A 9,860-nucleotide genomic window follows, 5' to 3' on the forward strand; every position below is an offset into this window, starting at 1 on the left:
ACACATTTTGAGCAACGTATGAGCTTTTGCAGGTTATCAATGCGGTGCAGTTTGCTGTAATTGTTTTGAGAAATGGCAACTGTTGTGCCAATGTTAATGATAATTCGAGAAATGCACCAAACCGACTGAGAAAAACTGTAAGTGCATCTCATGATACTGGCTACAACAGTGTGGCGCATTTAAGTGCATCTCATACAGTATATGTGCTACTGGCTACAACAGTGTGGTGTATTTAAGTGCATCTCATATATGTGCTACTGGCTACAACAGTGTGATGTATTTAAGTGCATCTCATATATGTGCTACTGGCTACAACAGTGTGGTGTATTTAAGTGCATCTCATACAGTATATGTGCTACTGGCTACAACGGTGTGGTGTATTTAAGTGCATCTCATATATGTGCTACTGGCTACAACAGTGTGGTGTATTTAAGTGCATCTCATATATGTGCTACTGGCTACAACAGTGTGGTGTATTTAAGTGCATCTCATATATGTGCTACTGGCTACAACAGTGTGGTGTAGATGATAGATAGATAGATAGATACTTTATTGATCCCCAGGGGAAATTCAAGGTCTCAGCAGCAGCATACATACAACACAAACACATTCTTTAACAGCAGAAAGAGTAATTAAAGTATATAATATAAAAACACAACTAAGCAGTAAGGACAGTAGAAGATAAAGAATATGCTAAATATACTAAAATACAAATTATACTAACACTTAATACAATATATAAAAATATACTAAAATACAAATTACAAAAATACAAATTATACTAACACTTAATCTAAATCAATTCTAAAAACAGTATCCACATAGTGATGATTAATAAATCAGAGGCGCTTGCAATGACTGAGGCAGGGACTGAGTCTGTGATTCTCTGTGCATAGTATGGTATGGTAAGGTGCTCTAAGGTGCTCTGTGTGAATGAGTGTCATGGTGGTAGTGCAATGGTGATAGTGGTCATGGTGATAGTGCAAATGAGTAAGTCAACAGTGCAACAATGCAGAAATAAAGTAAAGTAAAGTCTATATATCTATATATTTAACTGTTTAAGAAAATGTATAAGTGTGGCCACAGTTCGGCTGTGGCATGGAGGGGGGGGTTATGCATATGTGCTAATGTGCTAATATAGCACACAAACAGTGAGGCATAAAGACAGTGATACAAGTGGCTAGTGGACAGACAGTACTAAACATGGAGGGGGTGAAGAGGCAGACAGACTATGCAGAGAAGTCTATCTCTCCTCTTCCCTTAAGTGAGGCATTGAACAGTTCAATGGCCCTGGGGACAAATGACTTTCTCAGTCTGTCAGTTGTGCAAGGCAGTGAGAGAAGTCTCCAGCTGATCAGGCTCTTCTGCTTAACAATAGTGCTGTGGAGTGGGTGACACTCATTGTCCAAGATGTTGATCAGTTTGTTCAGGGTCCTTTTGTCAGATAGTGAAGTGATGCACTCCAGTTCAGCTCCCACCACAGAGCCAGCTTTCCTTACCAACCTGTCAATTCGCCCCACATCCTTCTTCCTTGTGCTTCCTCCCCAGCATACTACTGCATAGAAGAGGACGCTGGCAACAACAGACTGGTAGAACATTCTGAGGAGCTTACTGCACACATTGAAGGACCGCAGCCTCCTCAGGAAGTAGGCCTACAGCCTGCTCTGCCCTTTCTTGTAGGTTTCTCACTAGGGTGTGGCTTCTTAGGGACAGGGGTGAGACATGAGGTCTTCCACAGTGTTGGAACTTGTCCAAGGCGTAGGCTCAAATTGAAGATGTGCTTCAGTGGCTCCCCCAGTTCAGCAGCACAGGCCTTGAGTAGCCTTGGGCACAGTCTGTCAGGCCCAGCTGCTTTATTGCTGCGCAATTTCTTAAGTTGGACTGTCACTTGATCTTTTGTAATGGTGAGGGGTGTAAGGGCATCTTAAATACATCTACATGTATTTAAGTGCATCTCATATATGTGCTACTGGCTACAACAGTGTGGTGTATTTGAGTGCATCTCATATATGTGCTACTGATTACAACAGTGTGGTGTATTTAAGTGCATCTTATATATGTGCTACTGGCTTCAACAGTGTGGTGTATTTGAGTGCATCTCATATATGTGCTACTGGCTACAACAGTGTGGTGTATTTGAGTGCATCTCATATATGTGTTACTGGCTACAACAGTGTGGTGTATTTAAAGTGCATCTCATATATGTGCTACTGGCTACAACAGTGTGGTGTATTTGAGTGCATCTCATATATGCGCTACTGGCTACAACAGTTTGTTGTGGGAGCTGCTCCACAGCTGACTGGAAGGCCCTGCACCATGTGGCAATAAAAGCCCAACACACGGGGGTCTCGCTCACACACACAACCAACACACGAGGGTCCTGCTCCCTGCCAACAGTGACTATCATCTTACTCAGACCCCACCACTGGGGATTTTATGACTCAATGTGGCTTACGCAGATAGTTTTGATTCTACAGTTTATCTAAGAACACAGTTTGCATATTTGTTGCTAGCACTAGTTTAATTATATATATAAGTATATATACTCTTTCATAGAATCATCACACTAAACATTGACCTACAAATACAGAAACACACTTTTCACATTTAAAAACAAACCATAGCACAAGAAAATAAGGTTGAAAAATAGTCAAATGTTTACTTGGGATAAATATAGCATACCTCATATAAAGGAGAGGCACTCTAAATTAATCTAATATAAAAAAAAGAACAGATCAAATGGCATGCATCTTGAATTCAGTGTACACAGGATACATTATGAACTCAAGCCTAAAGTTGGTTACAGTTTTAGGGCTCAAGTTAGTTTGCATTACATTTACACATATGCATTGCTTTGTAGAAATCTGCTTTCACTTTGACATTAAACAGGTTTTTTTTATGTAAATTATTGTAAAAGAAAAGGGCCAAAATAAATTGATCAAGATTCCATTTATGAAAGCAGTAAAAGGGGAAATATTCAAGGGGGGAGAGGATACTTTTCATAGGCACTGCATGTATTGGTACAACAATGTATGGAGTATAAAATCCTTTTATTACACAGTTCAAAGAGGAAAGGCAGAACAGCATATCATCATGATATTATAATATCACACATTATAATAGCACAGCAGGCTGGTCTAATAGCTACACTCTCTCTTCTTGCGCCACTCAGGACAACAGTATACTACTTAATGGTATTATAATCAGTTGATTAATAGAAGCTTAGAACTAACCTATTTTATGATGAATTTATAACCTACTTTGATGACATGGTCACACATACACACACAGGATGGACAATCCCAGCCAGCTGTTGGAGAACCATACACTCCTCCACCCCCTCAACCCACCCATGAGTCACATGACCCCAAGGCTACAGGCTAATGATGGAACACACAATATGATATACGAGAAACCGTGACTTTATTTGGTCAAATAAAAATAAAAAAAACACACCAAACATGCACAGGCGCACGTGTGCGTGTGTGTGTGTTTAGAAGTAAGTGATTTTGTCCTGCTGGGTCTTGTCTTTCTGCAGGCTGTGGAGCTCCTTCTTAAGGCCAGCGTGGGGAAGGCTCTGGAACACACGGATGTGGATGTGGTCATCTCCACCCACATGCACCTGCAGGAGAGGACGAGAAGGTTGTAGGGTTACACACACACACACAAAACACACACGCACAGACATGCGGCCACACAGACACACACACACACGCATGGACATGCGCACACACAAAACACACACGCACAGACATGCGGCCACACACACACACGATGCACATGCACACACACAAAACGCACACACACCTTGATGAAGTAGTTGGTTCCAGCCACCACTTGGGATGTGTAGTGTGTGGCTGTGAAGACGTCATACTTCTGTTCAGCTTTCTCTTCAACATGAGGCTTCATCTGAGAGAGGGGGAGAGACGAGCGAGGGATGAGAGAGAGGGATGAGAGAGAGGTGGGAGGGAGAGGAGGGAGATAGACAGAGATGGAGGGAGGGAGAGAGATGGAGGATAAGAAGGGGGGTGAGAGAGATGGAGGGAGTGAGGTGGTGTGTGTGAGAGAAAGAGAGAGAGGAAGGGAGGAAGAGAGAGAGAGGTTAAGGTGGACAATGATAAGAAAGAGCCAGGAATCGTGTAGTATGCACTGTATGTATGCACTTGGTGTGGTGTGTGTGTGTGTGTGTGTGCGTGTAAGTTACTCTTCACATTCAGATTTACTTCCCCTTGCAGACGAGAAGAGAGGAGAAAATCAGAAAGATTGAAAAGAAAGAGAACGCCAAACTACAAGCCATCTCCGAACAATCAATTACATGTTACATATCCAGTGACCTCTTCAGAATGTGTGAGAGTGTGTGTGTGTGTGTCATTGGGTGTGTGAGGGGTGTATGGGGGTGGGGATGTGTGTTTATGTACAGTATATCTTTAACAAACACACACCCCATTTTTTACAGACCTGCACCCATCTTGTGTACATACCCAAGGTAAGACTGGGTGAAGATTGATTGATTGAAAGCTTAAAGGCCCATGTTTATTCAGGGGAATCACACCTAGACGTGTTATTCCACTAAACACACACACACATACATACACACACACACACACACACACACACCTGAACAAATCTGAAATATTCCTAGCTCTGTGTTTGTGTTCAGATTCTTCTTCATATGTCCACACACTGTAGAAAAAGAAAAGATATCCGCACACTGTCTTGTATGGTTCCCCCCCTGGTGTTAGTATTGTTTATGATTATTTACACAGCGGCAGTGTTGTAATGTATACAATACTTCGTTACTGTACTTAAGTAGAAATTTCACGTATCTGTACTTTACTTCGCTATTTAAATTTATGCCAACTTTCACTTTTACTCCACTACATTTCCTAGATAAAATGTATACTTTTACTCCGTTATATTTCCACTAAGCATCTTCGTTACTTGTTACTAAAACATAAAATTAGAAGAAATGTGTGCGACTGCAATAAGGGAGGTTTGGCGAATCACTGCTCCTAGATTGCATTACCCACGCTCCATGCCTTCATCTATTTCAGCTTGTTTTTGTTGCTAAAGGAGGAGGGCGCACAACTGAAACCGCCATGGAAGCACAAGCACCTACTGGAGGACCTCCCGTTATCATAGACGACCACCCCAGCGATAGTGGTGAACTCGGTGAACAGGGTAGTGGTGAAGATAACGTCATACACCCGTGACCGTATTTGCAAGAAATGTTTCTGTACATTGGGAGCTTTCTGTGAAGCTGAACACTCCTGCCTCAGCGGCCTGTGAAAGGCTATTTAGCATCTCAGGACTTGCCTTCAGTCCAAGAAGAGTATAAGACTGAATCAGGCCCAGGGTGGGCAATCGGGAGAATTCCCGGTGGGCCACTTCACTTTTGGGCCGGTCGACGAAAAAAATATTGACATTTGTCACGTTAGTCCATCTTTTCTTAAAGTAGGACATATTCCGCTTTCTGTGCATGACACCAATGCAATGCCTCTGCATGGGTTGTAGCCTATGTGAGGGAGTTCTCCCCTCCCAAAAAGAGTTGGTTGGGTCCATATAGCCCGTCTTTTCCAAAAAGTTTTCTTAGATACGGATAGCCGAGCCGGCTCTACAGTAAACACAAGCGTCAGGAAGGATGGATGGTAGAAAGAGGCCAGGAGAGACTGAGCAGCAGATCAACCAGTCGACCACTGAAAATGATGAGCCCGAAATTAGTGATGAGGAGGCCATGACTACAGGGACAAGTAAAGAGGATAAATTAAAGTTATTTAATGTAAGAAAGAGCAATTACCTACATGATAAACCTATATGCCTTGTTTGCTCAGAAGAGGGTGTAGTAAAGGAGTAGGCTAAATCACCAAACAACAATATAGCCTACCCATGCAAAAAACATGTAGCCTAAACATTAGTTCAATATGCCTCTTTGTGGAAGCGTGGGATAAGCTACATTTCAAAGGCTTTCTTTCTTTCTTTCTTTCTGTTTTTGTTAACTTGTGGAATAGTGGAATATTTTTTGTTAACTTCTCAGTTGAAGTGAATTATTATATAACCTTTACACATTTGTTGAACCATGGTACTAATAAAAACTACAGGATAGTAAGAGCTGAAATGTTTCTTCATTTATCCAATTTCCACTATGGAAATTGTGGGCCGGTCTTAACTCCCGGGCACTGAATTCTGGCAACTTTGAAAACCAGCTTCTTTTGAAGATGAACAGACACCTTTTCAGTTTCAACTAATGACTGGCATATTAGTAGCTGCTGGACATAGGTGGCCTGTGTGTGTGTGTGTGTGAGAGAGAGTGAGATAGTGACCTGGGGAGTAAGGGCCCGTCCACACGGAGACGCTTTTTAGGTTAAACGCAGAGGTTTTGCTTCGTCTTGGCCGAGCGTCCAAACGAATCCTGTAAACGCACTGCCCGAAACCGCACTTTTCTGAAACCTGGTCCCAGAGTGGAGAAATCTGAAACCGTAGCCCGTTTGAATTCGTTTAGACAGCTTAAACCGCACATCCTGCTTGGCGTGTCGATGAGGTCATCGCCACACCTCAGCTGCCCTGGACTTGCACTTATAGTATTGCCTAACTACTAGTTTTCATACATGACATTACCTACGATTACACCCGTGGATAAATATCACAACTGGTGCTGCGCGCACCGATAGCTTATGACTTAGTGGACTGAACACCGTTTTTCCGGTGTTTTTTAATGCATTCTAGCTACTGTCAGTGACGCCGAGAGAACTTAAGTTATTAGGAAAGTCGCGGTGTAAGTTTAGGCTACATTAATTTGTCGCGTAGTGCCAGTGTCATTCATTTATTTTACATGTCTTACAACATATATAAATGCATTCAGTCGAGTGAAATCAGATATAAGCATACAAAGACGCTTAGAACTCACGTTAAGCCGATGGTAGCACACTGAATGCAAATGCGCGATTTGATGCAGGCAAACGTATTGACTGTTACTAATGAAGGTTTTATAGCAATATTATAAATGTGGCGACAGAATAGCCTACAACTTGGGTAAGCCTTGCGTTTAGTAGCCTAATTGCGGTGATAGCCAAAACTAATGTGAATCACGGACTATATCCTACAACCAAAGAAAGTAAAGGTGATTAGTAGGCCTACCTGCGTTAGCCAAATAAAGGACGGGACTGCACCCTTCACAAACCATAAAATAAAAGTTTATTAGTTTTACAGTTGACAGTTCACCATCAGTCCACACAAACAATTCTGGTTTCCTTGCACTAGCCATTTCGCCGTAGCCTATTCTGTCTGTTTTTAAAGCGCAAACTTTGGTCAATTTCTGTAAAGAAACAGTGCCACCTATAGGCCTGGGGTATGAAGTAACGTGTTGAGTCGTGTTGAGATGGATCCGTTTGGACGCAAATATTCTTGATTTATTTATTATTGCGGTTTCAGGGAAGACGGAGGAAAAAAAGATCGGTTTCGTATGTGTGGACTAGCCCTAAGTAAGCCCTAGAAATGCTCATACCACATGACCAAACTGTTCTCCCTACAAGCAGGTTATTTATATTTTTGAAAGAAATAAGTTATTTATTTTTCATTTTTTCCTGAAGTTCATTCAAACGTGACATTTCTGTTTCTGTTTTTTTCTTTGATGTCAGCTCTAAAAATATTGAATATAGAATTGTGCCTGAAAAGTCCAAGAAAAGAATGTGATTTTGATTTCATGAGTGAGATTAAGAAGATATGGGAACCCTGAGTATGCTTTATGCTTTTTTTTACTCAAGTATTGCTTTCTACTGTTTCTAGTACTTTATACAACACTGCACAGCGGTCGAATTTTGCTTTCATAAATGGCGTGCTCTCACAAAAGCATAGAATCACTGCTAAACTAACTATCTGGCTATAATTAAGCATTCTCCTTCACCAACCCCACTGTGGGACTGCACTTCTTTTGGTTTTCAGAATGTTCATTATATCCATAGCCTAAGTATTTCTTCAGTGATTAGAATGCTACCACCAGAAAACAACTATCATGTAGACCTGTGCGTGCTCTCTCTTCTACATGAAAACTGCTAGATTTGTTTAATTTGCCTACTTTCTATCGGTTTTCCTTTTGCGATCTCGTTTTTGTTTAGGCTATCTTGCTCGCGTAGCATGCCGCTGATTTGTCGCTGTCGCTGACATTTGTCCATCTGCCAATGTTGGGGGGGACAAACACCACCGTTTTGAAAGTTGACGGTGAAACGTCCCCCCTGTCCACCACCCCCTACTACTAACGCCCTGTCTGTCTGTCTGTCTGACAGAATGATGGAGAATAGAGAACTAGTAGGCTACGATGAACTTTTCCCTCAGTTCAGCTTACCTCGTCACAGATTGCCTGGATCTCAGGAGTGGCAGGTTTCTGCTCGCTGGTTCCTCCGCACATCATCGGCATTTTGGCGAACTAAAGTGATTTCAATGCTAAAGAATTGATTGATACAACTGACAGTGCGAAGACGAGTGAAGACAACCGATACGCCCGCTTCCGTGTTTATGTACGCTCTCAACCTCATGTGACAGTGAGTCAGTCGTTGCAGACGACACCATTATTTGAGGTGGAACTGTGTTGAGAAACAATTTTCTATTTGTGCTGTATAACTTATCTGTATGTCTAAAAACAAACTCAAGTTTTTTTGTGTAAGTAAATTACCATTTTATTAGTCTGATGTTGTATTCTACATGATTAAAAGCGTACACTGTCAATTTTATTAAAATAGAACACCCCTATTAATGGAATCGTAACTGAAACCACATGCATGAACTGCGTCCAATCAGACAGAAAAAAATCCAATTCACCCCTTGCAGACACGTGACTTAAGTCACGTGACGGCTCCATGCTGGGCGGCAAAAAGAAGGGAGACGGAAGGCAAATTACATTATGTCGTAAAGATTATGATGAACTGAACACCATTACTATAACATCTTTGTAGTTCAGTGTATTGCTGTTTGGGGTCTGATAGTCAAAGAAGATGCCAGTGGTGTTGTTAGATGAAATGGGTCATGATCGCAAATGTAAAGTTATTAAAACTGGTGGTAACAGCAAGGGGAGATAACGTTACGTTAGGCTACTGTAATTAACATTATGGTAAATGAACACCCATAAGTATTTCTGGACTAAAATATTGCAAAGCGATTTGGTTACTTTATTTGTCTTGCTTTTATCAGTTGTAACATAGTCAAAACGTTAAGAATGTCATATCAGAACATGAAATAATAACTAGCTACCACACTTAGAAGCTAGCTATTCTAGCTAACGTTTATCGTAGCTCATAGTGCTAGGGCTAATGTAACTCGTCAGTTTGTACGTTGCCCAGCGAATAAACTTACTTCTTACATGTCTTAAGTTAAAGAATTGAAAGAAATAGGAAATTAAAAAAAAACTTGAACGGTATTATCTGTTTACATTCAGATCTTGCCAAAGACTTTGCCTAAGTGCAATATGCCGTCCTGTTCAGAGTCTATGGTTGCTATAGCAACCGCTGCTGTGCTTCATACACTGAGGAGATAAGCATGCAATTGTGGTTGAAATACTCCCGAAACACAAAGAAAACAAACCAAAATATATCTATGCAAGAACACGGGAAGTTGTTGTATTCCAAACAATAAGCCAACAGTCGTGGAAGGGCATTACTACGGTTAAATCTCACTATAATCTCCTAGCTGTGCGATATGTCCCATTACAACCCATTGATTTGATTCGTGTTCTTGCCGTCCACTAGGCTATTTTGCTGTGGCGCGAACAAAACGTGACGTCACTTGCTAGGGGTGAATAGTAGGCTACTAAAATCACGCCCACTTTAGGAATGTTGCAGAGCTCTAGCCTGGGGAGCCAGACCCACATGGCA

At 41.5% G+C, this 9,860-nt stretch overlaps 1 protein-coding gene across 1 annotated transcript; it reads right to left on the bottom strand.

Moving 5' to 3' along the window:
- Positions 1-2,634: 2,634 nt before the first annotated feature.
- Positions 2,635-8,517, bottom strand: LOC125291288 (cystatin-B-like). Its single transcript, XM_048237968.1, has 3 exons — positions 8,339-8,517; positions 3,808-3,909; positions 2,635-3,622 (listed from the first exon to the last, which is right to left on the bottom strand). The coding sequence occupies exons 1-3, from the start codon at positions 8,408-8,410 to the stop codon at positions 3,494-3,496; spliced, it is 303 nt and encodes a 100-aa protein (XP_048093925.1). The 5' UTR covers positions 8,411-8,517; the 3' UTR covers positions 2,635-3,493.
- Positions 8,518-9,860: the final 1,343 nt, after the last annotated feature.

Source organism: Alosa alosa, chromosome 2, assembly GCF_017589495.1.
Source record: "Alosa alosa isolate M-15738 ecotype Scorff River chromosome 2, AALO_Geno_1.1, whole genome shotgun sequence".
Classification (NCBI taxonomy): domain Eukaryota; kingdom Metazoa; phylum Chordata; class Actinopteri; order Clupeiformes; family Clupeidae; genus Alosa; species Alosa alosa.

Bases quoted from the DNA above. Each gene is read 5' to 3' on its own strand.
- LOC125291288 (XM_048237968.1), bottom strand. From the start codon at position 8,410: ATGCCGATGATGTGCGGAGGAACCAGCGAGCAGAAACCTGCCACTCCT. The intron at 3,910-8,338 runs GTAAGCTGAACT...CCCCTCTCTCAG, and splicing joins TCCAGGCAATCTGTGACGAG to ATGAAGCCTCATGTTGAAGA. The intron at 3,623-3,807 runs GTGTGTGTGCGT...CCTCTCCTGCAG, and splicing joins GAACCAACTACTTCATCAAG to GTGCATGTGGGTGGAGATGA.